The sequence below is a fragment of the Chelonoidis abingdonii genome, chromosome 13 (assembly GCF_003597395.2).
Source record: "Chelonoidis abingdonii isolate Lonesome George chromosome 13, CheloAbing_2.0, whole genome shotgun sequence".
In the NCBI taxonomy this organism is placed as follows: domain Eukaryota; kingdom Metazoa; phylum Chordata; order Testudines; family Testudinidae; genus Chelonoidis; species Chelonoidis abingdonii.
In genome coordinates this window covers 25,451,864-25,476,101 of record NC_133781.1, presented here as the reverse complement: position 1 = coordinate 25,476,101, position 24,238 = coordinate 25,451,864, and the positions used below count along the sequence as shown (strand labels likewise).

At 39.6% G+C, this 24,238-nt stretch overlaps 1 protein-coding gene across 5 annotated transcripts in view; it reads left to right on the top strand.

Moving 5' to 3' along the window:
- Positions 1 to 22,537, top strand: part of PRKCA (protein kinase C alpha) — a 305,267-nt gene extending 282,730 nt beyond the window's left edge. For 4 of the 5 annotated variants that reach the window (XM_032776324.2, XM_032776311.2, XM_075071879.1 and 1 more), the window contains 5 exons: positions 285 to 365; positions 2,012 to 2,119; positions 8,897 to 9,037; positions 15,479 to 15,526; positions 17,881 to 22,537. In XM_032776324.2, coding sequence (XP_032632215.1) covers positions 285 to 365; positions 2,012 to 2,119; positions 8,897 to 9,037; positions 15,479 to 15,526; positions 17,881 to 18,045 — 543 coding nt within the window. In that variant the 3' untranslated portion in view covers positions 18,046 to 22,537. The remainder of the gene's footprint in view (positions 1 to 284; positions 366 to 2,011; positions 2,120 to 8,896; positions 9,038 to 15,478; positions 15,527 to 17,880) is intronic. The other variant, XM_032776306.2, reaches the window with a different exon arrangement.
- The last annotated feature ends 1,701 nt before the right edge of the window (positions 22,538 to 24,238 follow it).

The window sequence follows — 24,238 nt, the reverse complement described above, 5'->3', positions numbered from 1 at the left end:
ATCTAACCTGCTTTAGGTGCTTTGGTAAATCCTTCTAGGTGCCAATTTGCATCTTTTGGTGCCTAAATACCTTTGTAAATCTGGCCCTACAATTCTAACACATGGATCTGACTCCTGTGCTGTAAGATGCATAAATTCAAGTGGGATTTTGGCTTTATTAAGGATGACAGGATTGGGTTCAGTGTGCTTTTCAGTGGCATGTATTTGTCTCCATAAGTCGATGTTTATTTGATTCACCACTGACCTTATTTAACACAGGTATTTTTATTTTCATTATTTCACAGATTATTGCTTATCAGCCCTATGGAAGATCAGTAGATTGGTGGGCCTACGGTGTGCTGTTATACGAGATGCTAGCTGGTCAGGTAAGAGTGATATTGCTGCTATTCTTCAAAATCTAATGAGAGGAACTTTACAAGGCAGTGCATAATAAATGGAAGAAGTATTGTGCAACTGGGAGAAAGCCCCTGGAAACATAATGGCAGAGTTTTTAGATACTCTTCATGGAAGTTAAGGCACAGAATCCTGACAGTATTGTGTGAATGGGATCAAAGCCCAGGGCTTGCTGCTCAAACCACAGTTGATTACAGAGCCCTTTCTCTACACATGTGGTGGGGTTCTAGTCACCAAATTACACAACTGAAAAAGCAGGTCCTGTACTGCAAAGTTTAGTTGAAGGTAACACACCAACTCTAAAGAGCTCTGGTATTCCCTTGATGTGGGGAAGATTTATGTAAGTGATTCTCCTGAGAGAGTGAGCTGAAGCTACCACAGAATTTCTATATTTACAATATGTGACCAGGCTCTGTTGTTCCTTCCCAGGCTAAGTCCCAGTAGATTTCTTGACTTCTTGTGTAACAACTGAACAGTGTGTGCTGTTCCTGTATTCTTTTTCCTTTCCAATTCTTACCAAGATCACCATGCGTCTGGTCTGTGGTCATCTCCAGTTACTTGCAGATTGTTCTGTTGCCTCAACATTTTTGTATTTTATGACAGAAAAAAGATGTGTGAGAATCTTAAGATATTTAACTGTAGTGAAACATCTGATGCTCTATAGATGAGTTCTGTGGATTTATCTACAATTTTGAGTTTGTATGTAAACACCCACGAAAATGACTGATAATATTCAGAAATAAATTGGAGAATTTGGAAATGTAGAATCCAGCTGTGTCGGATAATGTTGGAAGATCCCAGCTTCTTGTTTCTGTATTCTTGAGGAAGCCTGATATGCTTGTGTATTTGCTGAGTCTTAAGTCATTTATAGAGCATTATCTTTTTAGGATTTTCTGCGTTTACAGTTAGTGCTAAGTAATTCCTCCAGGGCTTCTTGGAAGATGTAGATTTGTTTGCAGATAAATGCATCAACATTTGTTTTAATTATGATAGTTGCCTTGAATATGTCTTCAAAAACAAGATTAGGCCCAGCAATCTGGAAACATTTATCTATTTGCATGAGCGCTTGTCTCTGTGTACTTTATAACTAAGTGATGCTTTTCTTTTTTGGAGTGTTCTTTCTGGGTGATTCACCCCTGTGCAAAGGGCTGCTAGAAGGCCTATGCAAAACTTAAGTCCCACTTAAACTGTTAGTTCAGGGTTTATGTGGGACTTAAGCAGTTCCCATGGATCTTGTGCTGACTTTCTTCATCCTCACACCATATTTTAAACACAAACGTAGCCCATACTTGTTACACCATCTTCCCCTCACACAGACACTATTTACCCATAAATCAAATGGGAGCATCATTGGAACTACATGACACTTTAGATCAAAGTCATTGAAAGTAATGGCCTCAAACAAGTACTGATTAGATTGATTTAGGATGGCTACAGCAAGGTAACTTTAAAAAGATCTAGTTAAAAATAAACAAACCCTTAGATAACCAGCATTGTTGAGTACATTGTAAATGTAAAACTGCTCAATAATGTATCTGCTTTTCAGTAAATAAATAACATTTAGAGGGAATTAAAATTAACACCACGTAATTTTACTTCCTTTATTTTCCTTGAACAGCCTCCATTTGATGGGGAGGATGAAGATGAACTCTTCCAGTCCATAATGGAGCATAATGTTTCCTATCCTAAATCACTGTCCAAAGAAGCTGTTTCTATCTGCAAAGGGGTAAGCAAGTTGTTGCTATATCATGGGGTCCTGTGTCAACAGAGTGCGGGTTAAATAACCAAAGTTTGTGGAGTTTGACTGAGTTTATACCACTGGACTTTTCGAAATATAAACACTGTCCAGCCTGGTTTTTAGGCAGATAACATGGATGATTGTCTGCATCCTCACTTGGCCTCTGCCAAAGGCCAGGGCTGCAAGAGTGTCAACTCTTTCTGCAGTGCATGTTTATTTTGTGGTCGGAGAAGATTTCAGAATCCGTTGCAAACAAATTCAAAGCAGAAGCTACAAACAGGGTGGTAGTGTGAGCCTTTCCCACCTCTTAAATTGTCTACACTGTGAGTCAGATCGTGCAAGGTGCCAAGCTGTCTCAGCTCTAATTGATGCCAAGTGGAAGCTGACAGTACACAGCACTTTGCAGGAGGCATACTACAGCACTGGGCTCTGTGTGTTTGACCCGATAAGAAGAACTCAAGGAATTAACAGGAGGGACAAGGAGGGTGAGATAGTGTCTTTTATTGGATCAATTTACATTGAGCTGTGTGGCTCAAAAGCTTCTCTCTTTCACCAACAGAAGTTGGTCCAGTAAAAGATACTGTCTCACCCACTTTATCTCTCTACCATCCTGGAACCAACAGGGCTACAGCATCACTGCAAACAACAGTGGATTCACAGGAGTCATTTTAGAATTTAGATAGAAAGCAGCCTGAACAAAAACCTCCAGTCTAAACATCAGTGAATGGTGAGGAAATTCTGATCCAGGTCCAAGCTTTGTGGCTTAAGGTCATCTCTGATTGTAGACTATTTTAATGGGTTTTTTGGGGAGAGCATTGATGTGACTGCAGAGAATTAGCAAAGAAAAGTTTGTGTTGACTTTTTCCTGACTCAATATCATTCCCTGCAGCACCTCATTTCTGCAGCTCTTCCAAAATGTGAATTTTAGATGTCTATTTCTTCTTCACCTGGATGAAAATTTTAGTGCATTTAAATAGTGCAGAGTTTAAATAGTTCAGAGTGTCCTTTGGAACTGCATATGTAGTACTGTAGCTGACTCCATTTTTTTCTTTAAAGATAAAATCATTGAGAAAATGAAAAGATATTTTATTTATCACAATAAATCCAAGGCCATTGCAACATAGCAGGGGAACGGCATAAATGTCTATAGCTCGGGACTGAAATTACATAACCCTCCTGCAACAGTTCAAATCCTATTGGGGTCAAGTTGGATCTTCCTTATAAAAAAGAAACACTACATTATTTTATACCCGTCACCCAGACTGTTATCTCAAGATGCAGTGTTTGCCATTCATTACTGTAGAATACTGTAGTTCCTGTACATGAGGGTCCATTCTTCATATGCAGAGAAATTAAATTCTGTACAACTACAGTATTGGTGGGGTATTTTGACTGAGGATCCTGTATGTGGAAATAGGAAAAATCCCATGTCATTTTTCCTAAAAGGAAAAGTTTGTCCTAGTGTCCTTAGCCAAATGTTGCTCTTTTCCCCCTTCCTCTTTGCATTGCCCTTTATGTGAAATAGTGACACTTCCAGTCCCAGAAGCGGCTGCATTTCACATCTTTTCTAAAGCCCTTTGTAGTCCTCAGGATAAAGGATGCTACATAAGTGTCACAAAGCTAATCATGTTTGTAAGGAAACTGTCCAGATAAATACCAGTGTAGCCTAAAGTCTAATCTTTCTTACATTACAGACGCTTCATGTTATTAAAATGAAAGAATCTTAAATGCTGCTTTTTCTTTTCACTGTTTAATCTCCTTGTTTACATTTGGTATTTCTCTCAATATTTCTTAGGTTGATTTTCCTGTTCTCCTGTATTAACAAGAATCCCACAATGTTTGGGTTGTAAGCACTAAGGGAAATGTGTGTTCGTGTTGTTTACATTTTAATTTTAAAAATAATGTTCATTGCAACTGTGTGTGTGTGAGAGAGAGAGAGAGAGATTGAGTTCTGGTCTACACTACGCATTTAAACCAAATTTAGCTGCATTAAACCGAATTAACCCTGCACCCATCCGCACAACTGAGCCCTATATATCAATATAAAGGGCTCTTTAATCCAATTTCTGTACTCCTCCCCCACGAGGGGAGTAGCGCTGAAATCGGTATTGCCATGTCAGATTAGGGTTAGTGTGGCCGCAATTCAATGGTATTGGCCTCTGGGCGGTATCCCACAGTGCACCATTGTGACCGTTCTGGAAAGCAATCTGAACTCAGATGCACTGGCCAGGTTGACAGGAAAAGCTCCGTGAACTTTTGAATTTCAATTCCTGTTTGCCCAGCGTGGAGCTCTGATCAGCACAGGTGGCGATGCAGTCCCAAATCCAAAAAGAGCTCCAGCATGGACCGTACAGGAGATACTGGATCTGATCGCTGTATGAGGAGACAAATCTGTTCTATCACAGCTCCGTTACAGAAGACGAAATGACAAAGCATTTGAAAAAATCTCCAGGCTATGATAGACAGAGGCCCTACAGCAGAGACTCCAGAAGTGCTCGGCGGTGACAGAGCAGTAAACGGAAAGCCCACCGGAGAATCAAATGGGGTGCTTTCATGGGAGGGAGGAGGTATGGGAGGATGGGCACTAGAGGACCAGCTATCTCGCAGTCCCCGCGCAGTACCTCGACGAAATAAGAGCAGTCGTTGCGATTCTGGTTGAGAGCTTCCCAGTTCTGAAAGGTCAAAGAGTACAATTGTCTCTGGTGTTGAAGATAATATCTCGTTCCAAATTTACTCCCCTCGAACACGGCCCACGTAAAGAAAAGGGGGAAAAAAAATCATTTCTTGCTCTATTTTTCAATGTCACCATCATGTCTACTGCATGCTGCTGGTAGTGATACGACGGTGGGGCGGCACGGGAGAACGCAGCATCTCCCTCCCCATTATGTTCCTTATCTATGATGCAGACACGTGCAGATAAAGTGGGTGAGAAAAAACACGAGCCTATGTCAAATCCGTGAGTGCTTAGGCCGGGCTCTCGGGGAGGTCGGCCAGGGGGCGCCTGTGGGCCAAATCAATTCTGAAATGACTCTGATTTTTGAAAACGCTTTCTCTTGTAAGAATGGTGTCTATAAAGGAATTGAAAATCCGTCATCGTCATAGCAGCTGGAGGCTGGAGCTCACCTGCGCCTCTCCTCCTCCCTCCCCTTCATGTCTTAAAGAAAAGATTCGTACTCCCTGGACTAATCATGAGCAGGCTGGCGGCTGCGCTCCTGTCCCAGCACATATTGTCATGAATCCCTTTGAAATGTCCTGCCTGGATTATCAAGCACTGGAGGCCTCGCCTCCCCCTCAATCCTTTATTCTTCGCTATAAAAGTCAGTGTTTCTTAAATTCCTGCGATTCCTTATTACTAATCATACAACTATAATGGGAGGGGAACACTGCACATGGTAGCCCAGGAGGTTGCGGGAAGGGAACAGAAGCAACCGGGTGGGGTTCTTGAGCAAGGAGACAGACGCACCTAACGAATGGCAATGACAGCTCATCATTTCTGTGGTGATCTCTGGGCTCTGACACGGAGTAGCTGTGGCTTCTCTTGGCTCTGCTAGTACACTTGCCCCATATTCTAGGCAGGACTGACTCTATTTTTAGACAAAACATAAAGAAGGGAATGACCTGGGGAGTCATTCCCATTTTTGTCCATGCGCCCCCGGCCGACCTCAGCGAGGCCAGCCAGGAGCACCCATGACAGCAGCAGACGATACAAAAGGATTGATAACCGTCATCGCCAATTTCCAAATGCAAACGGTTCAAAATGACTGATAACCATCATCTCATCGCAAATTTACAATGGCAGACGGTGCAATAGGGATGGTAACCGTCTCTGCTACCTTGCAAAGGCAAATGAATGCTGCTGTGTAGCACTGCAGTACTGCCGCTGTCAGCAGCATCCAATACACCTACGGTGACAGTGACAAAAGGCAAAACAGGCTCCATGGTTGCCATGCTATGGTGTCTGCCAGGGCAATCTAGGGGAAAAAGGGCACGAAATGATTGTCTGCCTTTGCTTTCACGGAGGAAGGATTGAGTGACGACATTTACCCAGAATCACCCACGACACTGTTTTTGCATCATCATGCATTGGGATCTCAACCCAGAATTCCAGTGGGCAGGGGAAACTGCGGGAACTATGGGATAGCTACAGGATAACTACCCACAGTGCAATGCTCCGGAAATCGACGCCAATCGCGGTACATGGATGCACACTGCCGAATTAATGTGCTTAGTGTGGCCGCGTGCCCTCGACTTTATTCCGATTTTACAGAAACCAGTTTTTTAAAACAGATTGTATAATCTCGTAATGTAGACATCCCCTTAGGTTTCAGAGTAGTTTTAGTAGTAGTTTTAGAGAGATTTAGCTAACACAACTAAAAATTTGGTTCTAATCTGGCCTGATATCTCTTTTCCAGCCATCCTGTCGTAAATAATAAATAAAATGCAGCATTGTTTTTTAAGAGTTTAATCTGAGTTGAGACTGAAGATTACTCAGCTGTGATGTGAAGCTCTTAGTTCTCTGAGAGCCAGCCTTGAACCTTTTGCTAGAATGATTCCCCTGGACTGCAGGATCACTGTACAGCTTGGATTTGGCATCTCTCAGTACCCATTGTCTGCTAACACTGAAGCGTGTGTTATAGCCAAACTGCTTTAATGGCATTCCCCAAGTATGCTAAAATATTGTCACAAATGTTCCACAAGAGTCACACACAGCTGCATTTATCCTCACTCAGCTCTCTAGATTTTTCATTATTAGCAGATTGAGTAGACGCCTCACACCCAAAATGTCTGATACTGCTGACATATTTAAAAGTAAAATTTGCATCCAGCAAAGTACAGCATGCTTACCTCATAATTTTTGTTGGTTAGAGGGTCCTATCAGTTTATAATGGACAAAAACAGCTTTCCTAAATCTCAACTATTGGAATTCCCTCTGTCTATAATGGACAGATATTCCTCACAAAAGATACTTTCTGAGCATCTAGTACTCTGAAGAAGGGAAAGTTCAGAGCAGCATGGGAAAGGTGTCAAGCACAGAAATGACTCTGTAATTTCCTGTTACCATCTCTGAAACCCAGATGAACTTATTGAATAGACCGTCATTCAAGGTGACTGATTTCTTTGCTATCTCTGTGGAACATTTTTGTGATTGAAATGACCCAAGGAGATGTGTTATGTCCTTTCATACCCTTCTAAAATCGCTTTTTCGCACATATGTAGTCTTGTGAGAAGCCAGCAACAGAGCTTCCTGCATGACACCCAGAGAGTAGAATTCAAAGCAGTGCCTCCAAGTGCAGACTGTGCTGCTACAGTACTTATTTTTGTGGTAGGAAATGTTGTTTGCATGGTGCTGTACTTTTCAACAACATAAATATTTAGCCTCAACTGGCCAAAACCAAGGAATCTTGCTTCCTCTTGAGCTTTATCTTCTGGTTGGCAACTGTACAAGTAATTCACACGTCTTCATTTTTGGCAGGGTTATTATTTTGGAATAGAATGTCGTGCTAATACTACCATAAGCAACACTTTCTGATGTCACTAGCTGTTGAATTGCACATTTTAGGCAAGTTAACAGAAATGGTGAGCAGCTGTTTTAAGCATGAAGAACAAGGTGTTTCAAACCTAATTTATGTTTTGTTTCCTTAAATCTCTTTGGTTCCCTGTTTTGTATCATTGTTCTTATTGTTATTAACAAAAAGTGAGATAAAATGATCATCTATGTACATGGACTTGTTTAACTAGGTGAACAAAGATATATGACTTATTTAGCTGTCTAATATACAAACTTAAGAGTATGACTTTAGGCTCGATTTTTTTTTTTAAATGCTGGCTATACATACGTTGCTATTAATGCTATTAATGTGTGCAATTAAATAATTTTAAAGAGTTTTATTGCAGTAGTTATCACAACTATCCCACTCATTAAATTTCCCATTCTGTAGCTAGGGAATATGGCAAATATTACAGTAATATTAAATAAGGAAATGCAGTAAATGCTCATTTATTAATGGCACCCACTGTCCTAGAATAAAGCAAGATTCCAGAAGTCCCATCATAATGGTTGAGGGCTGCATTCCTTAGTTGTCAGTGCTCATACCCATTGACAGCTCATTTCCATGGAGGAGCTTGCTAATTAGGGTACATATTACTGCGCATAACTGTGCATTATTGCTCCTCTTTGTGAGTGTGGTTTCTCTGTGCAGCTGGTATTTAATATTGATCAAGTTGGTTTTAAGGAGGTAAGAAGAGAAGCACAGATTGGTTACTGTGAGGAGGCTGCCAAAAAATGACAGGCGCTGTCCAGAACACGCTCCGAAAAATTATAGGAAACTTCTACTTTAAATATTTCAGTATAATGGAATTTATCAAGTTTAATTGGTTTCTGAAGCTGAGTAGAGCCTGTTCTGGATATGTACAAGGCTACGTTTAATTGTAACAAGGGCTGAATTCAGGCATGATGAATGCAGATGTAATTCCATTATGCCCACCTATACCATGTCTAAATTTGTTCCTATATCAGTAACCTTTGTGTAACGAAAGAGAAAAGCAGGGTTTAAAGAGTGGCCTTTACTTTCAGTGCCTACAGGCAATCTCTAGCTTTGAAATAAAGAAATTAACACTTTAAAAATAAAGTATAGCTTTTCACACGGATTTTATTGCTGAACTACATCTTGACATGAGGAGCAATAGCGATTCAACCTGTGGACAGTCGGTTACTCTTTCATTCCAAAAGTCAATTTAATCATTTGGTGTCTTATTGATTTATAGTTAATGACAAAACACCCTGCAAAAAGGCTTGGCTGTGGGCCTGAAGGGGAGCGTGATGTCAGGGAGCATGCATTCTTCAGGAGAATCGACTGGGAGAAACTGGAGAACACAGAGATTCAGCCGCCATTCAAGCCTAAAGTGGTGAGTGAGACGCAGGATGTCTCCCTATTAAAATGCACTGTTTGCAGTCAAGCCTGTCTGTGGTATGAGGCTAATGCCAACTTGATGGCATTGCAAGACAGCTGTATCCCAAAAGGTATGACATTTCTTAAACCAGGCACTTTGATGATGACAAACTGCCATGCAATGTCACTAGGACTCCCCCATGCTCTACCATAACCCAGTGTAGGTAGTGCATCATCAAAAATGCCACAAAAGTATTGCTGAGTTCCTGATAGGAAGCCTTTGATATAGCTATGCTACATGAAAACACACAGTTGACTAAATGGGAGTCAATTTGCAGAGATTTTCTGTATAATAAAATCCCTACTTCCTTAATGCTTTCTATCTATGTTTGGCTGAAGTGTTGTGACCTATTCTTTTAGGCGCAGGCCTTGTTGGTTATCCATGTATTTGCAGCTCAGAATTGCATTACCATAATGTTAGCTACACGTGAGCACCATTCGGAAACCTCATCCAGTGCACAATTCAGCGGACTGCCTACTTTTGATGGGGTTTCCCCACAAGGAGCACCCAACACTTGTGTTCCGTGATCTGCACTGGCTTCAGTTTAAGAAGCTAAGTTTTAATCTGGAAAGCTCTAAATGGCATGGTGCCTGTTTACCTGAGAAATTGTCTGTCTCTTTGAGGGCATGGCAGCTATTCCACAGAACACTTGAACTGACAACCCATGGTATAACTGCTGGGGTATTTTCACTAAAAAGCTTCAACTCCAAACTGTGCTTCCTATATTGGTTTGACAGAGTCCAAGTTGGTTGAATTTCCAGGTGTGCCACAAGGCTCTTCTCTCTCCCAAGGTTTTCTATAAGAGGGTAGATTAATTAAGGGATATAGGCAATTTACTAGGGTGGTTTTCGGTACTCCTGCCATGTTCATAGTGGAGGAGAGTCTATAATCAATCTGATTTATGTGTAAGGTTTGTTACTATGTAGTATGCATGTATCTGGACCATTGGATAGGCACAGTTTTAGAAATCCAAATAAGTAATTGATCCCTTAATTAATGTGAGTACAATAAGTCTAATCTACTTTGAAGAATTAGTGTTTGTCATCCAGCTCAGAATTTCTTTCGGCTTGTAACATGATTGATAAACAAAGGCTCAAAAGAGAAAATAGGTTAAATCTGAGGAAGAGGAAGGCCAAAGCTGACAGAGACCCCTGGAAAATGTTTTACTGTAGCAGCTCTCCTCTACAACACTTGTTTTGTTTCTATTTAGTAGAATAACAAGATGAAAGGAATCTATGTAATCATCCTCCATGCAGATGGATGGGGAGCACACGACAGTATGCTGTAACTGTTTTATCAGCATGAGTCCGGGATGGCCACATTACTCAGGAGTGATGAAACCTTGAGTAACATAGGTCATCACAAAACTTTATACAATACCATGCTATCATGTATTTCTGCATATGCTATGTGTTTTATAGAAAAACAATGTTAGAAATGCTTTGGAAAGGGTTTTTTGTTTTGTTTTGTTTTTTATGTTATAGTATCTCTAGAGGGCTCAGAGTAGGAGAAAAATCCCAATAAATTAGTTTAGATTACAACTCTTCTATAGACGAATGAGCTGAATAGCTTGCCTTTACTGTGAGATCTGATATTTGGGTACATTTCATGGCTGGAGGTAAATGCTGTGTTTCATTAGACTCAACCCTTTCCAATAATATAAAAATGCTCAATTTATGCTCTTCAGGATCAGAAGATATCAGACCTCAAACCTGCCGCTATGCAGGACTGAATGTTGTTACTCGTGGTTCTTAGGCCAGTGTTCTGTATTTAGGGGTCAGGGAGGTTGGATGGGAGATGGTGCAGACTCTTCACTTATGGAAAAGAAAAGTACATTTCTCTGGCCAGTTGATGGCAGCTGTTTGAAGCTATTCAGAGGTTTGGAATGTTAGAGTAAATCTCACTAAAGATGGATCAGTGAACAGAGGGCAGGTGCTACCCAAGGAGAGCATATATTCTCAGGGGTGTTAGAACAGTTTTTTATAGTGGGAGTGTTGAGAGCCATTGAACCAATGTGTAAATCCTGTACATATGGAAACCCCACGCACCTCTATTTCCTGCACCTTTTTGAGAGTCATATGCATACATTAACCTGAACAGGAGGTGTGCTTGCATACCAAGAGACGCATATACTGGGCTAGTAAAAATCAGGCTTATCATAAAAAGTGAATGTGTCACACACACACACAATTGTGTAAATAAGTAAGGAAATGCACATGGTTCTATTCATGACCATTGGTGGTTCTCCAGCCGGGCAGAAGCTAGGGAATTGCTTTTTCAGACACAAATTATGTACATTTTTCGTCATGCAATGTTTGTGTCAAAAATAAAGCTAAAAATAAACCACATCTCCATTAGTATCAGCATGTCTGATCCTCCAAAGAGCTGAGTGTGCTGAACTCCCATGGAAGTTAAGGAGAATAACCTCAGCACCTCACAGGCTCTAGACCCACGTCTCCCGTATGAAACTTTAATAAAGGATGTAAAGTACTAAAAGCATGAAATACAATCTAATTCCAATATGTCACATTTAATTGCAGAAAGCTCTATCACAGCTCCTATTTATATCATATTAGGGGATTCATCACCAGCTGTGCTTTTTCTCGGCTGCTGATTATGACTTATTTTATTTATACAGGTTGCTGTTGAAACATACCTAGATAAATCTAGTATTAATGTGGCTGCTTTACTTTTTTAGACAATCATTTTAAATACAAATCTTGTGTCCTTTGTTATTGGTTTACCAATACATCCTAGTAACTAATTCTATTTATATTGATTTTCGGATAAAAACATCTTCATAAGAGCCTACAGGTATTTGTAAAGCTGGATTTAATTATGTCATTTTGCAGAAAATCTTACTAGGTATAAGCAGCTCTTGTAACTGAAATAGGGAATCAGTTTCTTGAGGCCCAGTCCTGCAACTTTTATATGCAGAAGTAGTTCTTACTTATACATGTAGTCCTGTAAGGGACTAACCAGGAGAAAGTGGGCTTGCAGAATAGGACTGTTTTTTGCTGACAATAGAGGTACTTTCCTATCATGTCATATGTTTGTAACACTGGTGTAACTAAGAGGAAAAATTGGCCCTGCTTTTATAGCTATATTGAAGTATTACATAGATTTTTTTTTAATACTCTAGAATTTTGTTTTGACAAATGCATTATAATTAATTATATAAGTAAAATAAAATTGAAGCAGCTATAGAACAAACTAGCCAATTTTCCCTGGCTACCTGAGACTGAGGTATAATTATACCTTTCTACATCTCCTGGAAGTATGTTTTTAATTAATAAAGTACTTCTTGAGTCTCTTCATTTATCAAGGGAAGTCATCAGACAATGGGTAAAATTTTCAAAAGCACCTAAATCCCATTTTTCAAATTGACATATGCATCCAATTACACTTAGGCCTCGTCTACACTACCGCTTAAGTTGATGTAACTTACATCGCTCAGTAGTGTGAAAAAATCACCCCCCTGAGTGACATAATTTGCATCAACTTAATGCGGTGTCTACACTGCACTGTGTCAACACTCTCCTGCCAACTTAGCTTCTGCCTCTCGGGGAGGTGGAATACTGAAGTCAATGGGAGAGCGCTCTCCCATTGACTTATCGAGTCTTCACCAGACCCACTAAATCGATGCCACTGCATTGATTGCAGTGGCACTGATTTAGCTGGCCAGTGCAGACAAGCCCATAGATAAACATAAGAAAGATAGAGGTCTATGGAAAAATAACAAAGCCTGCACAAATGTCCCTGTCTCATTTTCCTCACCTTTTCAGAGTCCTCTGGGTCTTAGTCAGTGTCCTTCTAGCAGGTCCAGGATTCTTCCTTTCTTCCTGGCCACCCTTATCTTTTTGTTGTGGTCTCCTTTCCCCTTGCTGAAGAAAGTCCTTTTACAAAGTTTGTCCCCTCTCTCAGGTGACACCCCTGAGTGGCTTCATGTCCCTTGTCAGGTGATTCATTGTTTAGTTAAATTCCACCTGGGACACTGGTTGTTCTCGGCTGCAGCCAGTTCATTGTTCTAAAGGTGCTTCCATTTGAATGGAAGATCATTCATATTAATGACTCTTGCTTGCTCTCTATCGTTAGTCCGCTGCTAGGGGCACAGAGAGTCTCTGCTAATAACCACAATAGCCAAGTCCAAGTTGGAAGTTAAAAGGCAACAGTGAAGCACAGACAGTTTATAATCAAAATATAATTTACAAAACAAAATGGGGTTTATGGTTACATACAGACATACACAAATCTGTCATGCTCTGCAAAAAAAAAAAAAAATGAATAGGGAAGAAACTCTGCCTTTCTTTTCTTATTTTTAAAGTGAATTTAGTTGCTTGTGAAAGATGCCAGACTCTTGGATAGTCTCGGGGGATTGATTTCCTCAGTTATCCATTGAACGAATGCAGAATGGGCTAGTTTGCACCTCCCGCCTCAAACCCGAATTGGCTGAAAAAGAAAGTTCAAACCCCACTGCCTGTTCTCTCCTTGGACTTTCTTTTGATATGTCCAGGAAGAGTGTTATAGGAGATTTTCAGGCTTTAGGACCTTGCATGGAGCTGCAGGACTGTTCTACTGACTCTGACTTTTAAGACCAGAGGGAACCATAATGTTCACCTAGTCTGACCTCCTGGTGAAAGCTAGGCCAAGCAGGTCTCCTTAACTCCAAACCAAGAGTTTGTGTGTATCTGCATCAGAGGGATAGTTCTTCAGCTTCATGCGGAATCCTACAACATGACATTTTGTCACAGATGCAAAGTGCTTTTTGGATACGGCCTGTTTACCAGGAACATGGGTGAGAGCTCTAATATATTTCACATAGTCCACCAAACTGCCATGAAATGATTTTTGGATGCCCTAGACCTACTCAAGATATGAATTTGTACTGTACCTGTGAAAAATTCTTTTATCCAGTTACCAATTCACCAGGCTTGTTTTGAAAGCTATCCACAAATGGTCATCCATTTAAACACAGAAACCTGGGAAGAAAACCCCTGTTTCAGAAACTAGATTTTCAAAAATTAGGATAATCTCTTGGCAAATTTTAAACAATATGTATCAAGAGTCAGAGCAGAAATTAAAAGGAAACAAAAACTAATCTAAAGGAAAATAATTTTACACTTTGAAAACTACAAGCAATAGTGAATGTGATAAGGATTGTAATGGGATTCATTCATGCCAGATGCAGAATTATTGTTAAGTGACTGCAGACATAGTAGAAAGGGGATGACAGTGGAGACGTTTTCCCAAAATTTCCAACTGTTGTTAATCCTGTTTCAGCTCCAATAAGGTTAGCAATAATGGGAGCCTTGGTGTAGGCCACTGTGTGCCAGAGGCATTTTTAACAACCTGATAATTAGATTCCCTCTTAGAAGGAATAGATGATGCAACATTAAAGATGTTTGTGGCCTTTATAACCAAGGACTCCCAATGTTACTACCACCCATGTGCCTGAATCAACATAAGCATCTGCTACAGACAGGATTTAAGAAATCTGACACAAGCTATATGTTGACATACTGTAGCTGCTGTTCATGCATGAGGGTAGGAAAAGATTATTTGGAGACATTTTTAGACTTCATGTAAAACAAAATGACAAAAAAGCCAGTTAATGTTTCCCTTTTGTTTTAAGTCCAAGTAATTTTTATACAGGGTTGGAGGAGATAAGATATTTTGCATTTCAGTAGATTAAATACAAACTTAATTTCATGTCAGCTAGTAGCAATTTGTTTAGGAACACACATGGAATATAATTAATAGTGTGAGCCTCCCCAAACCGTCTCTGATTACAGTGTATCATTTAGGAAGGCTATGTATCAGCACAACCCAATAATAAAACATTTGTAGGTTCTAGATTAAATTCTTTTGCCGTTTTACTGGTATTTGACAAACAATCTGTGATAGCAGCTTGAAGGAGATCTCACCTTCCTGTGTGTGTTTAGAATATTCTAATTCTAGCCTATGCAGCAGGGAACTGTGACTGGAAGAATATTTTTTCATCAAGACATAGAACAGTCTTACTCTTCAGTGTTACGCTAGTTACAGCAATTTTGTGGTAATAAGATTTATAAAGCAGGTGGTTAGACTATCAGTGATAAAATTATTTAAATGGTTCATCTTTGCATCACCTGCTGAGCTTCCATTGACTGAAAGAACTTATCAGGCATTAGTCTTTCTTTTGGTGGCATAAGATGCATTTGTCAAAGATCTTATATTAAAAAAAAAAAAAGTTTCCCTGTTAAGTAAGCCCCTTTACTGCTGCTTTGAATTGATTGCCATGACTCTAGATTGATTTGATGGTTATTAATTGTGGAACATGCCTGCTTTCTCACAACTCTGAAGATGGAGAGTTTTACCCTTCACCAAAATTCAGTACTGTCCATTCTTGTTCTTCAGCACTTCTGTACCAAAATGCACTGGCTTCAGTGGGCATCGAGGTATTCGGTGAGCACATATTCAGAACGCTGGATGAAATGATAAGCAAACTAACATAACTCTTTAACCAGCTGGAGTGTTTTTCTGTTTGTGTTGATAATAAACTGAACAAATAGCCTTGTGAACATTATAGTTGGTGTTCTGCGCATGCAGTTTTTATTTAAAACATAAGGCATCTTGTGCCCAAGACAGCAAAAATTCTTTGCAGCTTTGCTTACGCTTTAGTATCATTATTATTTCTGCTAGGTGCTCTACAAGATAATTGGGAACACGGTATAAGTGAACTGTGTCCAAAGTAGCATATGACCCATGTATCTGATCACTTGAGTTCTCTCTACTCCTCTTCAACCCTACCCCAGTTTGCATTAGTGTTAGACAATGCAGACAAGACCTTCAAATGAACCATCTGTTCCCAGGTTAGAAGGGGGTGCGTAGTGGTATATCATCCTTGAAGGCTGAATGCAAACATTCCCATTAAATGTAATGTAAAGTTGTGCAGACACCCTACAGAAGATAGCAGAGAGGAAAGGAGCAGGTATAACGAGAAGACACTTTCGCAGGACTTGTAGTACAGGCACACACCACCCAGTATTGCACTGTACCACTAACAACATGGAGAGAACCTGATTTGCCTTTAAGTTCCTTTAGGCTTCTCCAGAGGATACAAAGTCCAGTATTACCCGAGTGTGCACTCAGTTTCTTCCAGCCAAGCTAGTTTTGTTGTGCTTGTTCCATTCCTCCATCTCCTTTTACTGGCCAGTAGTACTGCTTTGCTCTGAATGTTTTCTGCCCCTCCTCAACACTGCCCTCAAGCTTTCCATGACAGCTGTTTATGTTCTGACTCAGTTGCTTTCTGCATGGAGCTGATATACACAACTATACCTCTTTGGCCTTTATGAGAAGAGAAGTCTCCCTATCTGTGAAATAGAACCAGTTGTGTCCTGCCATCTCCACTGCAGGCCTTTATAACTCCTTCCTTTGGCAGATACAACTTGCCTCTCCTATCTAAGAAATCTCATATAGTCTTGATGTGTGAGTTGGAATAAATGTCTTGCAGAACTGATTTCAGGATCGGCAGCTGCTTTAGAATTCAGTATCATTTCAATGACCTTGCAGGGTCCTAGAGTCCAGACTCCGGCCCAAGCCTCTACACTGCAATTAAACAGTCCCTTAGTCTGAGCCGCGTGAGCCCAAGTCAGCTGACCCAGGCCAGTCACAGGTTTTTAATTGCCGTGTAGACATACTCTTAAAGACCCAGAAAATAGCATGCTAAAAGTGTACCTACCAAACTGGATAGAATTTCACCAGGCTTAAGTTACAAAGGGGTCTGCTCGGATTCAACACAGGCTAGTCTCTCAATTCTCCAAATGGGAGTTATGGTGCATTTGGGTTAGTTTTTCTTTGAGGCAAGACAAAGTATTAAGAAAGTGCATAGTTGTGAACAATGACATACTCATGTGAGGTCCAGCTGAAAAAGAGCTGGGAGTCAAAGCTTATAGTCAGGTGCATGCTGTAGAATTAGGCTTGGCAGAATTCAGTTTTCATTTGTTTACAATTTTGACAGATAATATCAATGTTTATTTTTAAGTGTTTTTTTTCCCTATTTTCACATATTTAAATGTTCACAATTGCGGGAAATTATAGTGCGTCAGACCATTGGGGGTTCAGACAATAATTATTTAATGACAGCGGACACAGAGATATACAAAGTGAAAGCTTTATAACCATTGAAACTCAAATTGTCAATGTCACCTGTCAAAATATACAAAGTAAATATCCTTAAAATAAACTCTCATGAGTTGGCAAGCAGCATTTTTCTTATTGTCTATCTGTAAATGTCAGTTATTATTGATGGAAGTATTTTTTTCATCAGTTTGTGTGTACAGTGAAATTGACATTTACTGATAAAAATCTAATCCTTCCAAGCTGTGTAATGCTGCCAGTAATTGACAGATTCATGCTTCCAGCTTTATATATATGAGTAATTTTACTCACATGATAACTCTGTGGAAAAAAGACATTGCCCATCTACCGGAGTAGCTGCAAGGGGAGGTGTGCCCCACCTTTTCCATTCATATTTGTACCATAGTCCTGAGTCACACAGTACTTCTGGAAAGAACTCTATGACATCACAATCCTGCTACTCCATGTGTTACACATTTTTCATTTTCTCCTCACCTTGCATCTTTGCCATATGTTTTAACATCAAGGAAGAAAATTGCATCCTAGCTACCTGTAAAGGTAAAACATGAGAGAAGCCTACAATATCTATCCTGAATGAGTTGCCAAGAGACAGCACTGCGAGCAGGTGTCGTTGATGTTTTTTTCATCTAATGATGTTTTTTTTCCCTTTTCTCTTTTAGTGTGGCAAAGGTGCTGAAAACTTCGACAAATTCTTTACTCGAGGACAACCAGTGTTAACACCGCCTGATCAGCTGGTCATTTCTAACATAGACCAAACAGATTTTGAAGGGTTCTCCTATGTCAACCCACAGTTTGTACACCCGAGCTTACTAAGTGTAGTATGAAGCTAACAGACATGAACAAATCACATAGTGGAAAATGGACCTTTGCCCTAGAATTTTTAGGCCTTTGCCTTGTTGGTTCCAGTTAGGCCTGGAAATTGTAGGGTAAAAAGTACAGGAGGAGTGGGAGGGAAAAGGACCCTCATTCAGGATTTGGCTTTGCAGCAAAGAGAAGTTGTCTTAGTAGGAGCTCATGTAATACACAGTGTCCATTTATTCACACTACTGACTGTAGGGTTATTCTTATGAAGTTAGCCAATTTTGGTATATTTTAATATATTTGCATAATTTCTATTGTCCTTTTCCACCTCCCCTCCGGCACTGGAAAAGCATATTAGAAAGAATGAAACAGCATCAAATAGGCTGAAAAAAAACCAACCCACCTTAAAATGGAAAGTCTTCAGCCCTTAAATGTGGATAGCATGAAATGTGAGCAGTAGGCCCTGAGAGCCTGCCCTTCCTTTTGGTCTTCCTGACAACTCCTGATGAAACAACCGCACAAATGACTGAAAGGGAGGGGTAACGGGCAGGGGGAGGGGCTGGCACTGTGTAAGTTTGTTCAAAGCAAGATGTTTCAAAACTATTGCTTTTAGAAAAATATGGACATGTACCAAGGTTGATTTTTTTTTTTAATGAAATAATGTCAGACTCCTGTGCTTTGAGACTCAATTGCACAAAGCAGACGCAAATTTAAACAGATTTTCAGTAGAGGCCAGATATTTAGGACTGATGGTAACTAGCACACAGGACAAATATTAGCTCAAGGATAAAATTGCATATTTAATAGGAATAAAAATAATAATACTTGTGTTAACTTTAATCTCCATGAGATTATTCTGTGATCCAGGGTGCCATTGTTAGTTACATTAATTTAATTTACCCCACAACTCAAGTTCATTGTTAGCCAGTTCTAATAATACCAATATTTTGTTATAAAACTTTTGTTAATGAGAGTATGAAACAGAACTGTAACCCCTTACAACCCACTCACACTTATTCATTTAGTAGGCTGCAGAATAGGGTAGTAAAGGAGAGCAGTGTGCAATAATTTAATGACAGTGTGGAGTTCAGAGTCACTTCCTTCTTTCCCCAAGGTAACTTAGAAAAATATGAGGGTTTTTTTTGTCTAAATTCCAATTTAAACATTGGTTTAAAGCCCATGGAGCTGTAGAATATGGGAGCCTGAAAGAAAAAGCAGTTAAAAATTGTTTTATTGGTAGAAGGGAATTTAACACATTTTGCATATGCTTCATGCAATGAATTTTGCATGTTTAATAATAACCCTTAATAATAAGCAAATCTCTATTATTGACATAATCGTATCAAGTATAAAGAGAATATTAAAAAAATTATAAGACAAAATTGTGCTATGTTTGTGAAGGTTCTTGTTCTAAATGAGCATTATTATTTAGATTTAGCTAAATGTTTTATTGCTAGTTTTTTTGTTTTGTTTTTTTTTATTTTAGTTTATGGATATAGTCAATGGGATAGGATATACTATGTTTTTTTTAATGTAGATCTATTTTTAAACAATAATGGCTACCTGCAGGTTTTATACAAGATTCAACGAGGCTTTTATTTCACATATATTACTTGCAAAAAAGAAAATAGATTTTCTTTATTTGCAGTGATGAACACTGTAATTAATACAGTCTTCTCTTGTAGCAATCACCTGGTTAAAATGATTGATATTTCCTCTTAGATCTTACTAGAAGATATTGATTCAAAGATCCTTAAATACTTTTGTGCATATTTTGGTTGCATTATAGTATGTAAATTGGTATAGTTGTTACCTTTTCCTTTTCCTTTTGCCTTGTTAATGTTAGCGATCTTAGACATTTTTTGCCTTCTGGATGTGCATGTCAATGCCAGAAGCATGTTGTCTCTATTGCTGCATGCAGACTGATCTACTGTTTTTTTTCTCAGCATGTAAACTTACTTTCATGCAAAGTAAAATATTTCCCGTAAAATACTTATAAATTTATCAGAATCTGCAGTGAAGGGTGCAATTTCTGTAACATCAGTTTTGTATTACAATAGATCATCTAAACTCTGCCAAAAAGCTGTGGAAGGGCCCAATCCTGTAAACTGTTACTCATATGACTATTCCTTACTTCCTTGAGCAGTCTTGCAGATGCAGTGGAGTTATGTCTGGGTGAAATTCAGCCATGTGCAGAGGGCCAGTATAAAGCTTATGTATCTCTTCTACTCTCAAAAGTTGTTGAGGGTGTCAGTGGTGCATAGTCCTCATGACTTGTGCTGATCTTCTGCACAGGAGTGGATTTCACCCACAAATAGTCCCATTGCAATTGCTGGGAGCACTCTCCAAAGAAAAGGTCTACTCATGCAAGTATGAGTTTTGGGGATCGAGCTCTAAGTGAATCCTGGGCTACTGGTAAAATGGAACATTCTGAGATCTTAGAGAAGAATACCGCAAATGAGGAGCACCTTAAACAAACCAGAGCTCAAGCTATTGCTGAACTACAGAAACTTTCAAACAAAATTTTAAATTGTTTTAGGAATAATAATTTAAAACAAAATCTGTGTCAAAATATTAAGTTATCTGCCAAACCTGAGAATGAATTGTCTTGCTTGTATATCATATATATCTTTAAAAACATGGGTATTCAACATAAAGGATGTGGATACCTGAAGAATTCATGACCTGCTACATTATTCTAATCTACTAGCATCGAACTCCTGACACAGGATAGGGCCAGCAAGGCATCATGCTACATTTGATGGTGGATTCAGTAGATTACTTCAAAGGCTCAGATTTAGAATAAGGGGCTCTTAACATCACAGCCACCGATACTGACTGGAGCTGTCATTAAATGTACTCTACGGGTACATCTGCCCTGCAATAAAAAACCTCCAGCACCCAGTCTCAGAGCCTGGTCAGCTGAATTGGGCACATGGTGTGCGGGGCTACAAATTGCAGTGCAGATGTTCAAGGTTGAGCTTGTACCTGGTCTGAGATACCCTCCACCCTTGCAAGGCTTCAGAGCCATGGTTGCAGCCCAAGTCCAATGATCTATACTGCAATTTTTAGTCCCACAGCCCGAGTCCTGCAAGCCTAAGTCAGCTGACTCAGGCCAGTCATGGCTGAACCAGTAGTCTTTTATTGCAATATAAGTGTACCCTTGGAATATGATGTTGGGCATTAAGTAATGGAGAGACTTTGAAAAGGAAACAATAGAAAAGGATAGCAGAGCACTGGAGATCCAGAGATGAGAGAAGCAGCAGGGGAGGCTAAATGGGACAGAGCCAAATTGTACAGGAGATTGGTAGACAAGATATGGAACTTGTGTTTTCCTTAGGAGGTATTGGGGTGAAGTGGAGCTATGGAATGTATCAGTTTGTAGACCCACATTTTAAATGTTAAACAGTGCTATGCCTACTGGAGCATAACATTAAAGGGCTGGTCCAACATCCAGACCTCAGATGATTTGCTTTTGTTCATTTCCTCAATATTTTTCATTTTTATTTCCTTAAGCACTTGCACGAGCTCTGCAGTTGGTTAGGTTAAAAACAGGAAGTCATCTCTGATCATGTTACCTCAAAGTTCCTGTGTGTGTGTGACCTCTCCTGTCTTCTTGTGTAGGTTTTTGTAATGCTAACAGAAGGGTACTGAGAACTTGCCCATCCTACAGGGATAAGGCAACATTGTGCAGAACTGTCTAAAAGTGGCTGTCTAGACAAGTTACCGTTAATTAACTACTATGCCTTACTCATGAGGTTTCATATGAGCCCTGATGTTACGACCAGCCCTTTACACATAATTTAAAAGGCAGATCCAGTGATTTCCTCGTGATTTGGAAATGCATTATAGAAAGTAAAACCCTAAGTTTACAGCAAAAGTTCCTAATGCCATTTTAATACAGCTGTTGTTTGTTTATCAGATATCTATATACAGGTGTGGCTATCCAGGGAACTTTGGTTAACATGAATAGTTGTTAACATTAAAGTGACCTCATTTAAGTTAGAACCTTTCCCTTTGAGACAACAAAACCCCCTGATATCATGAGTTTGTAAAACTAGAATTGACATTTTGTTGCATTAAAATTTAGGTGACATTTTTAAGAACCTGATCTTATGAGATCTTGAATGGACTTCGCTCCCCTTGACTTCTGAAGGAGTCAAGAGTGCCCAGAACACCCACAATTAGGTAATACTGTCACTATGCTGCAGCAATTATAGGTGCCTGTTGGAGATAAATTGGGTTGAGGGCCGATAAATATAGAGATGTTCCAAACAGGTTGTTAAAACCTCAATTCATGGGGAATTTTAACTACTGAGAAAAAGCTTTGGCTTCAGACTGCTAATCTGAAACTTCTTGTGATTGACCATATTCCATTTTCCCCCTTAAAAAAAAACCAAACACTGTAATAAACTGCATATTTTTAAAACTAGTGGTTTTAAAAAAAAATTACAAGTAACACATCTCTGCATAATGTGTTAGAAACACTCTCTGTAGATGCAGACTCTGTCCATTTCCCAGGTTGATGCAAAAAGACAGCTGCATTAGTGAGTAAGCAGTGAAATAGATAGGGTCTGTGTGTTCCTGTCTGTAGGTGAAATCCACCCCTATGCAGAGAGCTAGCACAAACCTTGGAACCACACAAGTCACACGTAAGGCCACAACGAATGAATTGGTTCCTAGGCCTCCTACTGGTCCTCTGCATTGGGTGGATTTCACTCTGTGGGCAAAATCCTTCAAGTCTTTATTCACATCCTATTGATTTCAGTAGGGTTACTTGGGTGAGGTAAGGACTGCTACGTGAATACGGACTTGAAAGTCAGAGCCCATTTATCTGCATCCATTCCTGTTGCTATCAACAGGAATTGCACATGCATAAAGAGAGAACACACTCCAAACATTAAAAATGCCAACATAACCCACGTTAGAAATTCAGGGGGGATAGGGACATTTAGCCTTCAGATATTTCATAGTCTGCAGAAATAAAATGTGATTTTTCTTTTACAACCTAAATACAATTACACTGTCAAAACCATTCATTAGTGAATAAAGTAACCGACAGCACGTGTACATTCTGATCCTTTCAAATCCTTCCTGTCCTGCAGTGTCAATTCCATTGGAAAACAACTGAGCTCCTGTGAAACAAGGGAAAAAGCCTGTCTCCTTGCAGGAAAGGTGGAATGTTAAAGGTCCAGAGTTGCAATTGCTGATAACACTTATGGATGTTGGTATTGTACTGTTGAGAATATCCCACATCCACTTTAATTGAATTGTCTCATTAGCAGTGACCCCCACTCTGTAAGGCAACACCCATCTTTTCATGTACTGTATATATATATACCTGCCTACTGTATTTTCCACTCCATGCATCTGATGAAGTGTGTTTTAGCCCACGAAAGCGTACGCCCAAATAAATTTGTTAGTCTCTAAGGTGTCACAAGGACTCCTTGTTGTTTTTACTTATGCGTATGTTTCCCTTCAGTGCATGCACATGACTCCAGTTAAACTGAGCCGGAGTTATGTGAAGTCACCAAAGGGAGAAGATACTCCATACTAAGCAAAGCACAACACTGGAAACACCAGTGATAAATCTTTGATATCATTAGAAAGAGTATTTGTAGTATTTGGTTTGCAATAGCTGTGCTAACCTGCCAAGGAATTTCTGGAAATGTAATGTGATTTTGTTTGTTTTAGTCATTGCCATAAATTGTTGTATATGGTTTTTGTTTCTTTACAAATATCTGTGTCAAATACAGGAACTCAGTTATCTCTGTGCTGTTAGTTAGGGAGACATTTAGCTACATTAAAAAGTAAAAGACAGTATATAAAAGCCAAGCCACTCTTTCCTTCAATTTCCTAACCTTAGAAACTATTTGAAATATTTAAGTGAAGTGTTATATAAAAATTGACACAATAACCATGTCTGATTTCTTATCAACTAATAGCGGTGCCAGTAATGATTGGTAATTAAATAGCCTTATCATGGATGATGATCATGCACTAAAGCCCTCCTGTTCATAAGAAAATTGAGAGGGGGGGTGCTCTGGTGTTCTGAGCACAGTTCTGGGATCCATGAACATGTGTTCTGATCCCAGGTCTATCACTGACTCCCTCTGTGGCCTTGGGCAAGTTACTTAACCTCTCTGCCTCAGTTTCCCCATCTGTAAAATGGGGATAATAATACTTACATCCTTCACCAGGTATTGAGGACTACTT